Raw genomic sequence first — 22,301 nt, 5'->3', positions numbered from 1 at the left:
ACAAGTGATCTAAAGGAAGAGAGATATCTAAAATAGATTAAACAGTGGAAACCAGTGACAGATTCATATCCGTTTGTAATAATGCAGTTATAAATAGTTGGAGTAAGAAGCTTTTTAAACAACAAAGCTTATAGATTATGCTCCAAGGATCTTTATTTTCAGTTTCAAAAACAAATTTATGGCAAGTATTTTGTTTAATTTTGAAAATTTAATTATCATATCATATCACAGTTTTAAATTGAGATAAATAGAACTTAAGATTTCGCTGGAGAACAAGTCCTATGGCTATTTTGGAATTTTTCACGAGAACAAAAAACAGCTTTGCATACAGCAGAAAGATTAGCATTCCAACAAGGAGTAATGTTTTCCTTTTCAAAATTTCTTTAATGCCAAATCTGAAACAGCCTTGAGGGTTCTTTTGAATATGAGAAGCCAGTTCGGAAGGAGATAGGGCATCAGAACATGAATCAACATTTAAAAATTTCAAATGTAAAATAACAAAAAAAAAAAAAAAAAAGGTGTATTCCATTTTACTTTTTTAAGAGAGAAACATGGAAGGATAGAAACTGGTTGATTGGCAGAGAGAATAGGATCAGAAATCTTAGAGGACTGTACAATAGTTGGACTGGGTCCAGTTGACACAGACACACCAAGAAAAAATTAATGAGAATACTGAAGGAGAGAGGGTAATCAAATTAATATTTGATTTCCACAGAGAGCAAGAACATGTTTCAGGCATACCAGATTTTTTAAAAAAAATAAGTCCACAGTGTAGAAGAAAATCTTCAATTAAACGACCTCTAGAACTGGTGGATGACTTGAACCATGATGCTCATTTAGCACTGCTGGCAGCAATAATTTTAGATGAAGTGATCTGACAATCAGCATTACTGTTGTTATGGCAAATCATGTAAGAAAGCAAGGTTATAAAAATTTTAAAAAACCTATCCATTCCCTCCAATTGTTTGTCTAGTTCTTCCTTGAATTTATTTATGCTATCCACTTCCACAACAACAGAAGGAAGTTTGTTCCAGCAATCAACCACCTGCTGGCTAAAGATAAACTTCCACACATCTAGTCTATAACCATCCTTCCTCAATTCGAATTTATGTCCCTCATGTGCGTAGCTGAGCAAGAGGAAGAATCCAATCGGCATTGAGCTGCTCAATAAATCAAAGGCCTTAAAACGTCCTCAATCAGATCACCTCACAGAAGCCTAGTCTCCAGATGCAATCTGCAGAACTGAGGCCTTTCATGGTAAAGGCATCCGTCTGTTCCCTTCACCAATCTCATTACCCTTCTCTATACCTGTTCTGGCAGCTCTACATCTTTCCTAAAATGAAGCCTCCAGACCTGGATGAAGTACTCAAGATGAGGCCTGACTATTGCCATATACAATGGAATAATCACCTCCTTATGCCTGCTAGCAAAATTCCTGTATATCATTGACAAAACTCCTATGAGTTGTCCTGGCATTCTATCTGACCTGTTCAGAGACCTTCACATCTAACTGCAATACCCCAGGTCTTTCATTTCTCACTACCCTGAATGTAATACCACATAGTCAGTATGTTACTCTAGGGCTACTGCAACCCATATGCAGTACTATGCATCTGTCAAGGTTAAACTTCAATTACAATTTCTCAACCCATCTGTCTAATTGTTCTAGATCCCGTTGCAGTAATACTACTGCAACAGGATCTAGAACAATTACTGCATCATTACTGTCATTAACCACTCTGCCAACCCTTGTATCACCCAATATTCCTTCATCAATATTATTAATATATATATATATATATATACATAGGAACAACAATGGTTCCTATATATATATAGGACCGAACTTTGATGGACTCCACTAATAACGTTAGTCAACGGAGAGCACCATCCACTGATAATCACTGTCTTCTCCCATCAACCACCCTTTTATCCAAAGCAGTAACTTGCCTTTAATGCTACATTACACCAATTTGTACAGAAATCTCTTAATGAAACGGTATCAAAATATTTCATGAAATCTAGGCATATGATTTATGCCACAGGGGCTCACATCTGGTGAGTATGGGCTTGGCACACCCAGGGTCCTGAGCTGGATATCATTATTCTTCTCCTTCTTGGTGATTCCCTTCTACTTCTGACTCTCTCTCTCTCGGGGTAATTCAGAAATTTTTTTTTGGCTGGTGCAGCATAAGCCTCAGGCTTCCTTGCACCATATGGCTAATAATAATAATAATATCAAAATTATTTTTTTTACATCTAGTTCTTTTGTCACTGCATTGTAGTATCCAATCAAATTGGTCTGAATTTCCCCTTAGCAAACCACTGTCCTGTCTGAAGTATAACTACAGTCCTGTCTAGATGATCCTGCATTACTTCTTTAACCAGTAACTCCATTATTTTCCCTGGAACCAAAGTTAAACTAACAGGTCTGTAATTACTCGTGTCATCCTTTGAGCCCCCTTTATGAATTGGGGCAACATTCGCACATTTCCAGTCCATAAGGACTTTCCCTAAGTCCAAAGATGCTCTCATAATTATGACTAAGGATTTGCTTACCACCTTTGCTTCCTCCCTAAGACAGATCTTATCCACCCCAGGTGCCTTTCTTATGTTTAGCTTCAACAATTTCTCTCCCACTTTCTATTCAGTTATCACAAACTCATCCAGTTCCCTGTTAGAGTTTGATAAAATTCTGGCATCCCTTCCCCTAAACAATTCCTCACATGTGAATGTTGATGCAAAATACCTATTCAATCTCTCAGCAACCTCAGCAGCATCATTAACAGTTAACCCACTGACATCAAGTGGCCCAATGTGATTCAACCCCTTCCTTCTACTGTTAATATAAGCATAGAAGCCTTTGCTGCTGTTCTTTGCATTCCTTATCAGAGACTTCTCATAATGTGCCTTAGTTTACCTACTTTCTTTGTGACTTGATTACTGACTAATTCATATATACCATAGGCTTCTGTGTCACCTGATAATTTACATTCATCCCATGCATCTCAATAGTTCATCTAACATCCATTTAGGTCTATGCCTTGGACAGTATTTCTTCTTAGGTATCAAAAGCCTAGTAGATTCTATGATTACTTCCCTGAATGCTTCTGATTTAGAATTTGCTGTTGATCCCACTGCGCACAATTTAAAAACTGTCTGAGACCTCTGTAGTCATCGTTAAGAAAGCAGAAGCCTTTCCTTTACCCTTTTCACAGCAGCTACATCTTTAATTAAATTCCACATTAGTACACTATGATCACTGCCACCCAGTGGGTCCTTTGGCTGCAAATTCTTAATGAATGAAGAATCACTGCTGATAACCATATCTTGTTGCCTCTCTAACATGCTGTTGTAGAAAACAGTCATTAATAAATTTACAAAAAGTCCTGCTCGAGTTAGTGACCAACCCATAAATTCCAGTCAGCATCTAGAAAGTTAAAATCCACCACTATATAGCATTCTTATTTAGTGGCCCACTATTTCTTTGTATAGCTGTTTTTTATACTCATCACAGTCATTAGGCCTATAACATACTCCTACTCTCAATGGTGTTTACCCAGTGCTTATATCACATCAAACTGACTCACCATTACACTGGTCACCCATGTTGATTGGATGTACTGCCTTAGATTTAATGTGCTTCTTAACTATGAGCATAATTAACCCCAGGGGCTCACATCTGGTGAGTATGGGCTTGGCACACCCAGAGTCCTGAACTGGATATCATTATTCTTCTCTTTCTTGGTGATTCCCTTCTGCTTCTCTCTCTTTCTCAGGATAACTGAGAAAAATTTTTTTCTTCACTGGTGCAGCATAAGCCTCAGCCTTCCTTACACCATATGGCTAATAATAACCCCCCCCACCCTTCCCATATACAGAGTACTCCCCATATTCAAATTCAACATCACTTATGTCTGGGTGACACTATCTCAGCTATTGTTTAAGGAATGGTACTACAAGTTCTCAATTTGTTAATGGTACAATGCATTCTAATTATACTATGCTCTGCTAGATGTACAATTGTTGCATAATTATTATGCTGTTGTTTATAATTTAATTAACTCAATTAATAAATAAAGATAGTTTATGAAAAATCCCTAGGGTTTCTCTTTAAATTAGTTGGGAAGCCTTACTGTTAACATAATCCAGGCTTGGAGTCTCTTTAGCATTAGTAGAGGCATATGACAAGAAAGCAAGCTTATTCAGCATCAGCCAAAAAAAAAAAAAAAAAACACAACCACTACTCCCATTTCACCCCTCCGTTCGTTCGAAATACCTGTCCAGCTCAGCCTTAAATTTACTTAGGCTATCAACTTCCACAACATAGGATGGAAGTCTGTTCCACCAACCAACCACCCGCTGGCTAAAGGCAAATTTCCGCACGTCTATCCGACATCCGTCCTTCCTCAATTTGAATTTATGCCCTCTCAGGTGATTATTCTGAGCAAGAGGAAGAATCGCATCGGCATTGAGCATGCCCAAACCATTCAAAGCCTTATACACCTCTATCAGATCACCTCGCCGATGCCTAGTCTCCAGACTCTGTATTTTGCAAAATTTAAGCCTTTCTTCGTAAGAGCAACCCTTTGTTCCATTCACTAATCTTGTAGCCCTTCTCTGTACTCGTTCCAGCAGCTCTACATCCTTCTTGAAATAAGGCCTCCAGACCTGTATACAGTACTCAAGGTGTGGCCTGACCAATGCCTTATACAAGGGAATAATCACATCCCTATCCCTGCTAGAAAAATTCCTGTATATTAGCATTAGCATAGGCATTTGAAGCAAGAAAGCAAGCTTATGCAGCATCAGCCAAAAAACAAGAAAAAAAAACCACTTCCACTTCACCCCTCTGTTCGTTCAAAATACCTGTCCAGCTGAGCCTTAAATTTATTTAGGCTATCAACTTCCACAAAAAGGGATGGAAGTCTGTTCCACCAACCAACCACCCGCTGGCTAAAGGCAAATTTCCGCACATCTATCCTACATCTGTCTTTCCTCAATTTGAATTTATGCCCTCTCAGGTGATTATTCTGAGTGAGAGGAAGAATCCCATCGGCATTGAGCATGCTCAAACCATTCAAGACTTTATACACCTCTATCAGATCACCTCGCTGGTGCCTAGTCTGCAGACACTGTAATTTGCAAAACTTAAGCCTTTCTTTGTAAGAGCACCCCTTTGTTCCATTCACTAATCTCGTTGCCCTTCTCTGTACTCGTTCCAGCAGCTCTACATCCTTCTTGAAATGAGGCCTCCAGACCTGTATACAGTACTCTAGGTGTAGCCTGACCATTGCCTTATACAAGGGAATAATCACCTCCTTATCCCTGCTAGAAAAATTCCTATATATCATTGACAATACACCATGAGCTACTCTTGCAGCCTGTCTGCACTGCTCAGAGAACTTCATATCTGCCTGCACAACCACCCCCAGGTCCCTTTCATTCTCCACCACTGTCAGTGTAGTACCACAGAGTTGATACGTTGCTCTGGGGTTGCTGTTTCCCATGTGTATTACTTTACATTTGTCAATGTTAAACTTCATTTGCCACCTCTCAGCCCATCTGCTCAACCTTTCCAGATCCTGTTGCAGCAGCATAGTGTCAGTAGTGTCCTTGACAACCCTGCCTACCTTTTTATCCTCTGCAAACTTCGACTTTAAGCTTGATATACCCTCATCAATATCATTTATGAATACAGAAAACAATAATGGACCCAACACTGAGCCCTGAGGGACTCCACTAATAACATTAGTCCACGACGAGCAGTGTCCATTGATTACCACTCTCTGTCTTCTCCCCCTCGGCCACCCCTTTATCCACAGCAGCAATTTGCCTCCAATGCCACACTGCTCCAATTTGTGCAGCAGTCTTCCATGTGCAACAGTATCAAAAGCCTTTCTAAGATCCAAGTATATAATATCAAAGTTATTCCCTGCATCCAGTTCCTTTGTGACTGCATCATAGTATCCAATCAAATTGGTCAGGCAAGACTTCCCCTTAACAAAACCATGCTGTGTCCGAGCTATAGCTGAAGTCTTGTCTAAAAGATCCTGCAGTGCTTCTTTAACTAGTGCCTCCATTAATTTTCCTGGAACAGAAGTTAAACTCACAGGTCTATAATTACTTGTGTCAGCCTTTGATCCTCCTTTGTGAATTGGGGTGACATTTGCACATCTCCAGTCTGTGGGTACCTCCCCTGAGTCCAAGGAAGCTCTCATAATTATGGCTAAGGGTTTGCTTACTTCCTTTGCTGCCTCCTTTAATATAACTGGATAGATCCCATCCACCCCTGAGTTGTGTTTATCTTCAACAATTTCTCCTCCACTTTACTCTCAGTTATTACAAGATTCTCTAGCTTATTGCCAGAGTTGAATACACCTCTGGCTTTCCCCTCGCTAAATAACTCCTCATGTGTGAATGTCGATGCAAAATATTCATTTAGTTTGTTAGCTACTTGAGCAGGATCATCAACAGTTGACCCATCGATATCAAGTGGACCAATCTGATTCATCCCCTTCCTTCTAGAGTTTACATAAGTAAAGAACTCTTTGCTGTTTTTCTTTGCATCCCTTGCCAAAGATTTCTCGTAATCTGCCTTCGCCTGCCTAACCTCCTTTGTAACTTGGTTACAGATCAACTTGTATCTATCATAGGCTTCTGTGTCATGTGTTAATTTGTATGTATCCCATGCATGTTTCTTCTCTGCCATATGCCTCATCAGTTCATCTGACATCCATTTAGGCCTAAACCTTGAACAATATTTCTTAGTTGGTATGTAAAGCCTAGTAGCTTCCAAGATAAGTTCTTTGAATGCTTCCCATTTTGCATTTGCTGTTGGTAACATCATCAGTTGGTCCCACTGTATAGAATTTAAATACTGTCTCAGTCCATCGTAGTCGCTTTTACGAAAGCAATAACCCTTCCCTTTACCCCTAATGGTAGTTAACTCTTTGAGTAAATCCAACTTCAGCACACTGTGATATCATTGACAAGACACCATGAGCTACTCTTGCAGCTCGTCTGCGCTGCTCAGAGAACTTCATATCTGCCTGCACAATTACCCCCAGGTCCTTTTCATTCTCTACCACTGTCAGCGTAGTACCACAGAGTTGATACGTTGATCTGGGATTACTGTTTCCCATATGCAGTACTTTACATTTGTCAATGTTAAACTTCATTTGCCACCTCTCAGCCCATCTGCTCAACCTTTCCAGATCCTGTTGCAGCAGCACAGCATCAGTAGAGTCCTTGACAACCCTGCCAACCTTTGTATCGTCTGCAAACTTGGACATTAAGCTTGATATACCATCATCAATATCATTTATAAATACAGAAAACAACAATGGACCCAACACTGAACCCTGAGGAACTCCACTAATAACATTAGTCCACATTGAGCAGTGTCCATTGATTACCACTCTCTGTCTTCTTCCACTCAACCATCCCTTTATCCATAGCAGCAATTTGCCTCCAATGCCACACTGCTCCAATTTGTGCAGCAGTCTTCCATGTGCAACAGTATCAAAAGCCTTTCTAAGATCCAAATATATAATATCAAAGTTATTCCCTGCATCCAGTTCTTTTGTGACTGCATCATAGTATCCAATCAAATTGGTCAGACAAGACCTGCCCTTAACAAAACCATGCTGTGTCTGAGCTATAACTGAATTCTTGTCTAGATGATCCTGCAGTGCTTCTTTAACCAGTGCCTCCATTAATTTTCCTGGAACCGAAGTTAAACTAACAGGTCTATAATTACTTGTGTCAGCCTTTGATCCTCCTTTGTGAATTAGGGTTACATTTGCACATCTCGAGTCTATGGGTACCTCCCCTGAGTCCAAATAAACTCTCATAATTATGGCTAGGGGTTTGCTTACTTCCTTTGCTGCCTCCTTTAATATAACCAGATAGATCCCATCCACCCCGGGTGCCTTTTTTATGTTTATCTTCAACAATTTCTCCTCCACTTTCTTCTCAGTTATTAGAAAATCATATAGCTCACTGCCAATGTTTACTTCACCTACGACATTCCCCTTCCTGAATAACTCCTCATGTGTGAATGTAGATGCAAAATACTTGTTTAGATTGTTAGCCACCTGAGCAGGATCCTCAACTGTTGAACCATCAACATCCAGTGGACCAATCTGATTCATCCCTTTCCTTCTTGAGTTTAAATAGGTAAAGAACTCTTTTCTGTTTTTCCTTGCATCCTTTGCCAAGGATTTCTCATAATTTGCCTTTGCCTGCCTAATCTCCTTTGTGACTTGGTTACAGACCAACATATCTATCATAGGCTTCCATGTCACCCATTAATTTGTATGTATCCCATTCATTTTTCTTCTCTGCCATATGTCTCATTAGTTCCTCTGACAACCATTTAGGCCTGAACCTTGAACAATATTTCTTGGTTGGTATGTAAAGCCTGGTAGCTTCCAAGATTAGTTCCTTGAATGCTTCCCATTTTGAATTTGCTGTTGGTAACATCATCAGTTGGTCCCACTGTATAGAATTTAAATACTGTCTCAGACCATCATAGTCGCCTTTACGAAAGCAAAAACCCTTCCCTTTAACTCTGATGGTAGTTACCTCCTTGAGTAAATCCCACTTCAGCACACTGTGATCACTGCCACCTAGTGGTTCCTTTATCTGCAGATTCTTAATGCATGAAGAATCACTACTGATAATCAGATCAAGAGTATTACTCCCTCTAGTTGCCTCCCGAACATGCTGGTGTAGAAAACAATCATCCAATAAATCCACAAAAGCCTTGCTAGTGTGTGAGTGACCAACCCACAAATTCCAGTCAATATCTGGGAAATTAAAATCCCCCATTATAAGACTCTCTGATTTACTGGTCCATTCTATTTCCCTGTACAGTATCTTATTATACTCATCAGAGTCATTAGGCCTATAGCACACTCCTACTCTCAATTTTGATTTACCTATGCTTATGTCACACCAAACTGACTCGACACTGCCCTGTCCATCGATGGCGACTGGCTTCACTTCCTTGGATTTTATGTGTTTCTTAACTAATAGCATAACCCCTCCTCCCTTCCTATCCTGTCTATCCTTTCTGTAGACGTACTCCCCAAATTCCAGTTCTGCATTCCTTATATCTTGGTACGATTGGGAAAGACTGCGACTCTTTATATAGGTTGGAGTTGACGGTGTAACCAATTGGAGTTTCCTGTGTGCAGAGCCTGCTGGATTTGGGGTACAAGGATTTATTATAGAGGGATTACCTTGGAACCATCCTAATCACCTTCCGTAATAAATTCCTGTTGACAAAATCTGCCGGTTTTGGCACACAACCACCTCCCATTTTCTACACCTAGTCAACCTATATAAATAGTCAATCCAATCCTTCCACCCCAGTCTTCCCCAATCAGACCAAGGGACCCCACTCACATTAACAGGCAAGCCCTCCCAACCAATTCTAGTGATTTTTCATAAACTATGTTTATTTATTAATTAATGAGGTAATTAAATTATAACCAAAAACGTAATAATTATATGACAATTGTACATCTAGACGAGTATAATTGCGAAGTGATCTGATTGAGGCCTTGAATGATTTGAGCAACCTCAATGCTGATGGGATTCTTCCTCTTGCTCAGATTACAAACTTGAAGGGGCATAAACTGAAACTGAGGAAAGATGGTTGTAGAATAGAATAGATGTACAGAAATTTGCGGCGCCTCCGTAGCCAGGTGGGAAGGAGCAGTAGTGCGCAGCACACGCTTCTTGATTAGACCGGGGTTCGAGCCCGTCACCACCAAATACGGGGGATGCGGGAAGGTCAGGGAATGACCACTGCATATCCCGGAGCAATATGGCCTTAGTTGCTAATGCTCCTAAAATCCAAATAACAACAACAACAGAAATTTGCCTTTAAGCCAGCGGGTAGCTGATTGCTGGAAGAAACTTCCATCTGTAGTTGTGGAAGTTGATACCTTAAATAAATTCAAGAAAGAAATGAATAAACTTTTAAAGTGAATGGATGGGTGAAATGGGCTTTTTTTTTTTTTTTTGGCTGATGCTATATAAGCTTGCTTTCTTCCATCTTACGCCTCTACTAAGGCTATTACTAATTCCCTTAAAATTGTACCATTTCAATAATATTACTTATTCTACCATATGATATAATAGTGTAGTGTTTATAAATTCATTGACAATAAAGTTGATTTGCTTTAGGCTATATACATAACTGAGGCTTTTTATATATCTTTTATTCCTGAAGCTTCTCTTCAAATTTAACTGAATTCTGACAAAGCAGCACCTTTTTGACTGCTTTCCTTGCATGGAAATATTTCACCATTACCAAGTCCCACACTAATGAAACTTAAGTTACTCAATAATGTATGTAATATAATATAATATAATAACTAATATAATACTTAATTTTGGAGGCTACTAGGCTTTTCATTCCAACTAAGAAATATTGTTCAAGGTTTAGGCCTATATGGATGTCAGATGAATTAATGAGGCTTGTGGCAGAGAAGAAAAATGTATGGGATGCATATCAAGTATCAGGTGACACAGAAGCCTATGGCAGATATAAACTAGTCTATAATCAAGTCACAAAGTAGGTTAGGCAGCCGAAGGCAGATTACGAGAAATCCTTGGCAAAGAATAACGGCAAAGAGTTCTCTACTTATGTAAACTCTAGAAGGAAGGAGATGAATCAGTTTGGACCACTTAAAATAGATGGGTTGACTATTGGTGATCACACTCGGGTAGCTAATAAACTGAATGAGTATTTTGCATCTACATTCACACATGAGCAGTTATTCATTGAGGGGAGTGGCAGAAGTTTATCAAACTCTAACAGGGAGCTAAGTGATTTTGTAATGACTGAGAGCAAAGTGGAGGAGAAACTGTTGAAGTTAAACATAAAAAAGGCACATGGGGTGGACGGAATCTATCCAGTTATACTAAAGGAGGCAGCAAAGGAAGTAAGCAAACCCTTACCCTTAATTATGAGAGCTTACTTGGACTCCGGGGAGGTCACCATGGACTGGAGGTGTGCAAATGTATTACCAATTCACAAAGGGGGTTCAAAAGGTGACAGAGGTAACTATAGACCTGTTAATTTAACTTGTGTTCCGGGGAAAATAATGGAATCATCGCTTAAAGAAGCATTGCAGGTTCATTTAGACAAGACTGCAGTAATAGTTAAGACACAGCATGGGTTTGTTAAAGGGAGGTCTTGTCTGACCAATTTGATTGGATACTATGATGTGGTCCCAAAGGAACTGAATGCCAAATATAATTTTGATATCATATACTTGGATTTCAGGAAAGCTTCTGATACTGTTGCACAGGGAAGACTGCTGTAAAATTAGAGGGGTATGGCATTAAGGCTAAGTTGCTACAATGGATAAAGGGATGGTTCAGTGAGAGATGACAGAGAGTGATAATCAATGGGCACTGCTCTTCATGGACAAATGTTATTAGTGGAGTTTCCCAGGGTTCATTGTTGTTTTGTATATTTATCAATGATATTGATTAATCTCCAAATTTGCAGATGATACAAAGCTCGGCAGGGTTGTTATCGACAGTAAAGACAACATGCTACTCCAACTGGATCTAGATAAGTTGGGCAAATGGCCTGAAAAGTGGCAACTGAAGTTTAACATTAACAAATGCAAAGTACTGCATATGGGTAGCAATAACCGAAGAGAAGCATACCAACTATGTGGTACTACGCTCAGGGAAGTGGAAAGCAAAAAAGACCTGGGAGTTTGTTTGTTTGTTATTTGGTTTTTAGGAACATTAGCAACTAAGGCCATATTGCTCCGGGGATATGCGATGGTCATTCCCTGATCTTTCCGCATCCTCCGTATTTGGTGGTCATGGGCTTATACCCCAGTCTAATCAAGAAGCTTGTGCTAAGCACTGCTGCTCCTGCCCACCTGGCTTCAATGATATATAAGAATTTTGCTAGCATGGAAAGGGAGGTGATTATTCCGTTATACAAGGCAATGGTCAGGCCACACCTAGAGTACTGTGTACAGGTCTGGAGACCTCATTTTAGGAAAGATGTGAAGTTGCTAGAACGAGTACAAAGAAAGGCAACAAAGGGGTGTTCTTCCCACGAAAGGCTTAATTTCTGCAAATTGCAGCGCCTGGAGAGTAGGCACCAGCGAGGTGATCTGATTAAGATGTATAAAGCCTTGAATGGGTTGAACAAGCTGAATGCTGATGGGATTCTTCCTCTTGCTCAGATTAAGAACCTGAGGAAGCACAGATTCAAATTGAGGAAAGACGTGTGGAAATTTGCCTTTAGCCAGCGGGAAGTTGATTGGTGGAACAGACTTCCATCTTTTGTTGTGGAAGTTGATAGGCTGAGCTGGACAGACATTTGGAACGAATGGAGGGGTGAAATGGAAAGTTTTTTTTCTGCATAAGCTTGCTTTCTTGCATCGCATGCCGCTACTAATGCTAATAAAATAATTCTCCATATGGTTTATTGTGCATGCATAGTGCAGACAACTCGTGATGCTTACCTCACCGCAAGTTGCTTCCCAGCATTTTGTGTTTACTTAGTTTGCTTTTCACAACATGCACGGGAAGCTTTTGCTAATAAGTGTATAGGCATGTTCCACGTTGGGCTCCCAACAACTTTTGTCCCCATCTGGTTCACTGAACTGATAATGTGATGATTATTAGTCAATGACCCAAATTTGCTGTTGATACCGGCAACAATGGCTATGTGGGCCAGTTTGCCTTGTTCCTATTGACATTTTGCTAGTTCTTATTTAAATAACACTACAGTAGATTGTCGAAATAACGGCACCTCAAATAACAGCACATTCAAAATAATGGCACATTGATATTGAATGTATACATACAGTGCAGATGTCTTGCAATAGGAGACTCCGTAGCCATGTGGGAAGGAGCAGCAGTGCGTAGCCCACGCTTCTTGATTAGACCGGGGTTCGAGCCCGTCACCACCAAATACAGAGGACGCAGAAAGGTCAGGGAATGACCACCGCATATCCCGGAGATATGGCCTTAGTTGCTAATGCTCCTAAAAACCAAATAACTAACTAACTAACTAACGATGTCTTGCAATGCCGAAAAAAGAAAAAGGCAAGTCGGACGATTACTGTAATTTGTTTACGTTCACCATTTTCAAAGTGAACTCTGTACTGATACCATGGATTATACCGCTGTTTTATATATTTTTTTTTAATTAAAAATCCCTCACTATGGCTCCTAAAGTTAATAAACTTCATACAGAGAAGAATAGATGAACAACATTAAAGCTTAGTGACAAACTTGATATAATCCAAACTATTACATTAGGCTCATCCAGAATGTAAATTCATATACCCATGTGTATTGTGTCTATAAATACCATTCTCTGGTCGTTGCCTGTTTTGCTGGACAATAAACAATCGTTTCTGGGGGAAAACCTTGCTATTTACACCCAAAACCCACTAGCTCAGCCACAAAGTGAAAAATGCCCATAAAAGTTCCTCGTGTCATCGACAGGATTCGAACCAGGGCCTTTTCCATCCAATGTGGGAACAACGGTGCTACCCACGCAGACTGAACTTGATATAAGAAAGAAAATAGAACGAGGCGTAAGCAGGAGTGTATTAATGGCAGAAAATAATGCTATACTCCAGAATTTGGGTACAAGTTTTCTCTGCAAAGTGGGCATGGTTTAAGACCATGCCCACTGGAGATATAGTAGAGTCGAGTTCTGTGATTGGGTGATTACTGTGAATGCGTAATTTTTGCTTCTGATTGTTTTGTTGGATGTAAATTTAGTTTGGTTTAGAAGGAAGTACGAAGTTAGCATTTGCACTTGTGCGTTTGGTTTTTTCATCGCCATTTTCCTGGTGCTGTTAGTATATTTTGTGCTACCTTTTGCTTGTCGTGTTAGATGTTTTCTGCTTTTGTTATTGTGCCATTTACGCATATTACTCTCTGCTGCCGTGTGCTCTACTGCCGTCACGTGTTATTTTCCCTTTTTTGTTGTTGTTACTTGTTTAGTCCCAATGGAGCGAGTGAATGAGAAATGTGAATGTGGTGTTTACCCCCCACCATACTGCTGTTTTTTGTATCGGAAAACAAGCTCCCTATTTAAAAACAGCAGTAACGGATATTCTAACCAAAGATTATGCCCAGCCCTTGCTATCTGGAATCTTAGTTAGGCTTTTCATTACCCTCCTTACCGTTTTATAAGGAGAAAAAAGAGATCCATATTTAAAAAAACAGCTGTAAAAGATATTTAAACCAAAGATTAGGTTTTTACAAAACTTCAGAATATATTTAATTAAAAAATGGTCTTATTTTTCAAAATTTATAATTATTTTCGCTTATTTTAATAACGTATTGTAGTTTCTCTTTATGTTCATTTAGGCTTTGATGTATTATGATATCACGTGACTTTGGCGTGTTACATGTGGGCGTGGAAAGTGAGTGGCAGCTGTCAATCACTGCATTGTTTCTGACCGTTAGTCGAAATATGGAACTTATACCCAAGATCTGGAGAATTACCGAAAATAACATTGGAAGGTCAACTGTTTATGTTTTTTATATGCAGTTAATAGAATGGCATTCTGAATCTCTCGATTTCTAATTTGGCCTCATTATTTCTGCACTAAATACATTAAAAATAAAACTTTCTAGATATTGGAAAAATCAAAATTATTATTATTATTATTAGCTATATGGTGCAAAGAAGCCTGGTGAGGCTTATGCTGCACCAGCCAAAAAAAAAAAAAAATTCTTTAATACCCCGAGCGAGAGAGACAGAGAGATGGACGAAAGGAATCACCAAGAAAGAGAAGAATGATGATATCCAGCTCAGGACCCTGGGTGTGCCAAGCACATACTCACCAGATGTGAGCCCCTGGGGTTAATAATCGCACCTTGAATCACCTATGTATCACCCATATAACTCACCGCCAATAATTGTTCGAATAAGAGACGCATGGCCTGGACAGTCTACTAATGTGAATTGTAGAGTATCATACTGATTATTTAACTGTTTCAGGTGTTCCGGAAACGGCACACAAAATGAAGAAAATCCTAAATCAATTGTTATCCCTCTCTCCTGACTCTGGGGATTTTTATCAAAAGATGCTGTGCTGGCGGTAGTACTCAGTGCCTTCACCAAAGAAGTTTTGCCGCTGTCAATGTGACCTAGTACACCAATATTAAAATTTAAAGTAATACAAGACATATTTTAACATAGGCAGCTCCGGAAATAGCGGTAACAATTATTGACACTTGCTAAACAATTAAAAACACCAACTACACTTCCCATACACCACACGAGGCCAGACAGCGTAATAAACAACAGCACACCACGGTCTGAGAAACGTAACTATCGACCTCTATTATACGATTCTAGAAACTTCCAATTTTTTTATAATTCCTCATTGAGCATGCCAAATGCGCCACGTATATTATTATTATTATTATTATTATTAGCCATATAGTGCAAGGAAGCCCGAGGCTTATGCCGCACCAGCCAAAAAAAAAAAAAAAAATCCAAGTTGCCCTGAGAGAGCGAGAGAGAGAGAGAGAGAGAAGTACAAGGGAATCACCAAGAAAGAGAAGAATGATGATATCCAGCTCAGAACCCTGGGTGTGCCAAGCCCATACTCACCAGATGTGAGCTCCTGGGGTTGATATATGATGAATGTATGCTTCATCTAATGATCATTGTTGATGTTCATGCAAAAAATTTTCACATAAAAGCTACAGTAGCCATATTGTGTCTTTCAAGTTATTAATTAATTAATATAATATAAAGTATGAAATTTGTGCTGTGCATTCCTGCAAACTTCTGTGAAATAAAAATATTTCTAGCCCTTCCTAGATAAACATGCTGATTAGAGGTGAGAGAACGTCCTTATCTTCTTTGGAAAGGTGAAGAATCATCTAGGATTGCTTGATTCCAAAGATATTCATCACTGCTGTGCATTCCTACAAACGTCTGTGAAATAAAGATATTTCTGGCCCATCTTGCAGTCAAGACGAATATGTATTATTGTATGAACATTATGGCAGTGATTACGCCGTGAAGGGTCTTCACTTCTGAGAAGCAAAAATGAAAAACACTCAGTGATCACTGAATTATGACCACCTCATCCGTAATGGACTATGCCGCATCGCTAGCAATATGAAAAGCCGAACAGCTTCGTACACTAGAGCAGTGGTAATTTGCATCTGATGATAAGTCAAAGTGATAAAATATGGGATAAAGATAACACAGAGGCATCTTTCAAAAGGGCATGATTGTGAGAGCTCGTTCGTCGGGTATTTTCATATCAGAGAAGGCATGTTTTGTCGGTTGCTCACGGCTCACTGTGATTAGCATGTCCAAAAATGGTGGCAAACGGGTAAAACCACCTCACGCCTACAGAACTGTGAAGCAGTAGCATAGCTACCCTTTTTTCGAGCCCGGAGGCAAAGAACATGTACGGGCCCCTACTTAATTAATGAAAATTGGAAAAAGAGGAGTCAGCCAAAGACGCCGGGCCCGGTAGCATTTGCCTTGCCTGCCTATATGGTAGCTACGCCACTGCTGTGAAGCATTATATAAGGTGGGTTATCGTCGTGAGCGAGGGTACATTACGTTTTACGGACTCAACGGCAAGTCACTGTGCGACAGTTGTCATCACAATACAGTATAAGGAATGCGAAAACAATGTCCCAAATAATGATGCGCTGTACACTCAGACGTATAAAAAAAAAAAAAAACTATTTATTAGGATCACCCGGAAAGTTATTTCATCTATCCATGTGTATTGTGAATGCAAATTGCGTGTGTTCTATGGTCGATTTAAATGGTTTACTGGACGAAAAACCTTGGGTTCCGAGGTTCCGGGGGGCGGGGGGGAACCTTGCTGCTACGCTTCAGACCGACAAACTCAGCCTCAGACTGAAAACGGCCCTTAAAAGTTCCTCGTGTCATCGACGGAATTCGAACCTGGGCCTTTTCCACTCGGTGTGGGGAGGACGATTAAGATATCACTGTGATACCCGCGCAGACACTCATATGTACAGGGTTCCACAGCAGACAACACAAGAGACACCCTCTCCTCACCGATGATCATTGTCGATGGCGAATGCCGCGGTGTTAACAACGTGCTGCTTGGACATTGAAGGACTGGAAATGAGCGAGCAGGTCGGATAAATCCGAATACCTCGACGACGGAGGCTTTCGTGTAACCATGCATGGTACCGCTATACAGGAAGGTGGAGAGGTGGTTGCTTAATATGGGACACGTTTTGCTGTCAAAAACTAGACCCCAGGTGCGTATGGATTAGGTTTCACTGGTGAGGTTTACGAGCAGATCTTAAGAGACCTTGTGCACTTACCATGTTGCATTTTTTCTCGGACAGAAATGGGATCTTTCAAGATGTTAATGTGTCTCATTATCGGGCCGCACTGATGCAAGAGTGCTTCGAGGAACACAGTTAAGATACCACCCATCTTGACTGACCTTCAATTCATCTGATCTCACTCGAAATGAACACACGACCGTCATCTATTCGGACACTGCGGAAAGCCTTGCAGGCAGCATGGCTGCAGAACCATACGGACGTCTTCAAACTTCTAGTGGAGTCAATGCCTAGGCGAATAGTGGCTAACCCGTGCGAATGGTGGTCCAACAGGGTATTGGGTAGGGGGTCATAATTCAGTGATCACTGAGTGTATATGAGTGCGTCCAATGCGAGCTCTCACAAGAATTACTTTGTTGGTGTTGACGGTTCCACAGCATGGTTGAGTCTTAATTTCCATAAGTTTGCTGAAATGTTCCTGCCATATATTTTTTCATTGAGAGTAATGCACTCGCGTGTAGAACAGTGGGGACAATCGCAGTTCTCCCTACGCTGGGAATTTAAAGACCTGAGTTCGAATCCCGTCGATGAATTGAGGAGTTCCTGTGTACCTTTTCACGAAGTGGCTGAGTTAGTTGGTCTCGAAGAACATAAAGAGAGAGATAGAAGCATTTTCTTTTCTCTCCCGAAAACATTCAGTTCTTTAGAAAATTTTCTTTAGAAAACAGGAACATATACACAGCACGTATGAGGCTAAAGGCAGGAAGATGACGTAGGAAGAACACTCGATGCACAGATTAGTAGCTGACTGGGCGAACAGATCGACTTCTGACATCATCAATTCTGTCATTGAAAAAATATCCTGATATTTTCGACGTCTGCCTCTGTTCTGGCTGCCGACTTTTTGCTTTATGGCTTGTCCCACTTCAGAAGCTCTATTTATAAATTATCGTTTCACAGGCACTCCCGAAATAACATCATCGAACATATTACGGCCAGGTGACAGCACTTGGTCACCAATGAACTTAGCTGCGGGTTTTAGAAGAGGAGAAAGAAACGTGAAAGCTGAAAGCTGCCTAGTCCCTGGCCTCTCTGGATCGGGGCTCCCACAAACTAGGGATCTCCTCCCACCTGCACAGAGTAGTATTCCACATAAGCATTCAGAAATGTAGCTTAATTAGGGTTTTCCTCCTCTGAACGGAAATATCTGGCCGCTGTCTATATGTATTTGAATAGATACGGAATGAATGTTTAAGTAGCACAGGGTAATAATCGAAATGCAAGAATTCGCCTCTATTTCCGAATGGCACTACTCGCAAAAGAGGCGCCTTGATATTGCCTACTATCTGGTCTTCGATCAGGTTACTATAAACCAAGTAAGCGTTAGCACCTCTTTTTATATCGTACGGAAATCTCGATCTCACAGTTCCTTCGAAGTCACGGTGCAGACGGTCAAAACCGAGCAGTTCACCTAGTCCTGTCTCAGGGAAACGAAGGCACATACCACTTTCTATTTCGAAAGTAACAAAGCCATGGGTATTTACACTTCCCTTAATTTCGGGAGCAATTTCTGTCATATCTTGTAGGATTCCGAAGACACTACTGTAATTATCGTGAGGAATTGTATACTCGCGAATACCACAACTTGAAGGCCCTATAAACACAAGCCTCTTATCGTCGCTGTGGGGCGTGAGTGGGGGAAACACGATTTTACCTTTATGTCAGGGGCGGATTTAGGCATGGTCTTTATGGGCTGCAGCCCAGGACCCCGTTCAATCAAAGGGTCCCTTCTCGGTAAAAAAAAAAATAATAAAAACAATTTAAGAAAAAATAAATTATACAAAATTTTTTCGTACCTAGATAAAGTTTAAATCGTTGGTTTGCAACACTATTGGATTTGAATAAAATATCAAATATCAATATTTTAAATGAGAGTAAATAGTAAATACGGTTCTGTCTTCTATCGCCTCTGTCGGTAGTCGGTAAAATCAAAATATACTTTGTCATTTATCAATTATGCAAATAATGTGGCAACGTCGGAATGGGAGTGAAAGTCTAGCCCTTCTAAAGCGTGTTAGCTTATTGTAACTCTCACCGTTTGACATTTGAAGTTATGTATAGTACAGTATAGTTGAATATTAAATAGTCATTCGTTGGGTGAAGTGTACTGTTCAGGTGCTTCGTTTCTTCACTGGTAAGTATCGGCAAAGTTTACAAAATATTAAATAAATATAAGTTAAATCACTCTCCGGAAATCTTTTGTCTGCACGTAAATTCAATCGTTTTTTGCATTTCCTCGAAATGAGCCATAATAAAAATAACTGGACACCGTTTATTTGAAGTAAGCGGTAGGCACTAGTAAGCGGTGTAAGCTATAAGCTTGCCTACTTGACAATGACAATGTAAGATGTAAAATCCCACAAATTTAAAATAAAAAGAATTGTTTTGCTAGAAGTAATGTTAAAGTTCGAAGAACGCTAGATTTAGTGATGGGATAGTTTAAGCGTGAGAATTGAGAATAGTAGCAAAGTGGTAAACAAGTAATTCAAATAATATGAGAGAGCAAACAGGAACAGCAGGACTAAGTAAAGGGGTGCCATTTGAGAACGGGCGTGAAGGGGTTGCTTAAGGAAGAACAATAAGACGTGAAGCGGAATTATGCGAGGCGCCTCCTTTGATCTATGACACCGTTGAAGCCAAAACAGGAAATGAGTGGACGTCCAGTGTTCGCGTCAAATTAAAAACGGCGTCAGGCTGACTGATTTTTGGGTGTTGGGATACTTTTAGAGAGAAAGGTGTGAAACGAAAATGAGTGTTTTTGGAGGTTGCCGATGGACATGAAAGGGTCATACTGCCTCTGAAAAAAAAATAAGAAAGTTCGAGAAAAGGGTTGGTTTACGTGCTGGGGAGACAGCTTGGGAGAATTGTGTTGGCAAATGGAAAGGAACGTAAATTTAAACAGAGGGGAAGGATTGGTTGGGGGAGGCGTGCCAAACTTGAGGGGAAGAGTAAAGTTCGGGGAAAGAAAAATTGAGAGAAAAGAGCATTCTGTGTCTGACTTCTGTGTGGTGTGGTCAAAGGGGAGAAAGAAGGTCATGAGTGCAGGTTGAAGTGGAGGTAGGTGAGTTTGGAAATGTAGGCCCTTGTAAAGACAATGAGCCAGGTATGTACACCTGTGAATATATCGTTTACACAAGAAGGTGCATCATATCAAGAGTGCCCCAGAAGTGAAAGTAAGCCTGTCAGGCTCGAAAGAAAACCGGAGTGCCCCCAGCAGTCTCGAAGGAAAACCGGAGTGCCGAAGGATCTGAAGTAAGCCTGTCTGCCTCGAAGGAAAACCGGAGAGCCCAAGAAACTGAAGTAAGCCTGTCAGCCGCGTGGGAAATCTGAACGCGAGGACATTGGAAGTAGCGGCGAAGTCGGAAAGTAAGTCTGTTCCTTGTTTCTTTATTGAATCCTGAATTCAAGGACTCATAACCTAGCTCTATATGCCATTGAGTGATAGTCCTTGTAAAAGAAAGGAACATTCCTGTTGTTAATGATTATGAAAAATTGTAAGGGTGGTTCAGGAGTAGCAAAATCAAAGTAATAATGTAAAGGAATTAGTAAAGAAATTATATTTATAAGGGTAGTACTGTAAGGATAGATTAACCTATGTCATTAAATTAGGCCAAGTGCCAAACAAGGTAACATATCAGATGAGGTGCAAAGAGAAATAAATTTTATTAATAGATAAACCTCATGAGTAAAGAGGGATGACTAAGGTGATAACTAGGGTGGCTAGGATATTAATTAAGGCAGAATGGGTGACCTATAAGGAATGTTATCGAGATAAGAGGGTACCAGACGTAATACGTTTTATGTGTGAGAGGCTAAAACAAAGATTCTAAAGGAGTAATAAGAGCTGAAGTAAATATTATTGATGTAAGAGAAAGAAAGAAAAAAAAATTGGTAAGGTAAGAGAATGATTGAGTAATCATTGTGGAGTCAATTTTATGTAAAATACAACTGATACAAACTGATGTTAATAATTCTCATATTGAGAATAACTGAGAGAGAGAGAGAGAGAGAGAGAGAGAGAGAGAGAGAGAGAGAGAGAGAGAGAGAGAGAGAGAGAGAGAGAGAGAGAGAGAGAGAAATGTAGTGTATTGTAGCATGGTTTACATATGTATATGAAATTAGGAAGCTTGTATGTAATTATTTGTTTCTTTTATGTAAATGCTGTATTTATGTAAATGTTGTATGCTCATTAACAGTTTGTTAAATTTTGTAAACAAAATGTGCGGCTTTAATGTTCTGCTAACAGCCGCTTTACACACCCTGGAAATTGGAATTTTCTGAAAATTGTAGTCAGATTTGCGTAGGTGGGGGTGATAAAGAGGTCAATAGGGTGTTCAGCGAATTGCAAATTTTTAGATAGTTAATAAGAAAATTTTTAAGTAAACAATAAAAATAATATAATAAAAAAATCCTCCCCCACACAACAACTAACCTTATATGGTGGTGGATTGTTTTTTTTTAGGTTTTTTTAATTTTTTTTCAGATTAAATAAATACCTTAAAAAATGTCTGGTAGAAAATATAAAAGCGGAGCTGAAAAACGAAAAATACAATTAAATAGAGAAAAAGAAAGAAGTAAATGTGCCAAAATTTCAAAATTTTTTCTATTGGAAAATAACAATGAGAATCTAAACGATATAGGTGCAGTAATAAGCGAAAGCAAGAATAACTTAACCGAAGAGAAACAGAAAAAACAAAATGTATATAACAATAACGAAGAATTACTAGAACTAGAATCACAACCGAGAACCTTTAAAAACAATGTTGACGTTGACGGACATTCAGTACCAGACAAAAATATACAAGACCTAGATGACGACCAGTTCTCTGAAGTCTCTGTTGCTGTTTTGCAAGAAGATAGTGATAAAGAGGCAGAAGAGGCTTTAGCAAATGCAGAGTTGCTTGCTAAATATGTTGACGTAG

General features: G+C 39.8%; 1 protein-coding gene across 2 annotated transcripts in view; it reads right to left on the bottom strand.

Annotated features, from left to right (window-relative positions):
* eEFSec (eukaryotic translation elongation factor, selenocysteine-specific) overlaps positions 1-15,322 on the bottom strand; it is a 101,574-nt gene extending 86,252 nt beyond the window's left edge. For both annotated transcript variants that reach the window (XM_090368630.1, XM_090368631.1), the window contains exon 1: positions 14,929-15,322. In XM_090368630.1, coding sequence (XP_090224756.1) covers positions 14,929-15,208 — 280 coding nt within the window. In that variant the 5' untranslated portion in view covers positions 15,209-15,322. The remainder of the gene's footprint in view (positions 1-14,928) is intronic.
* Between the last annotated feature and the right edge of the window lie 6,979 nt (positions 15,323-22,301).

This window comes from Mastigoproctus giganteus, chromosome 2 (assembly GCF_048544385.1).
Source record: "Mastigoproctus giganteus isolate SK-2022 chromosome 2, ASM4854438v1, whole genome shotgun sequence".
Lineage (NCBI taxonomy): Eukaryota > Metazoa > Arthropoda > Arachnida > Uropygi > Thelyphonidae > Mastigoproctus > Mastigoproctus giganteus.
This window is presented reverse-complemented; position numbering and strand designations above follow the sequence as displayed.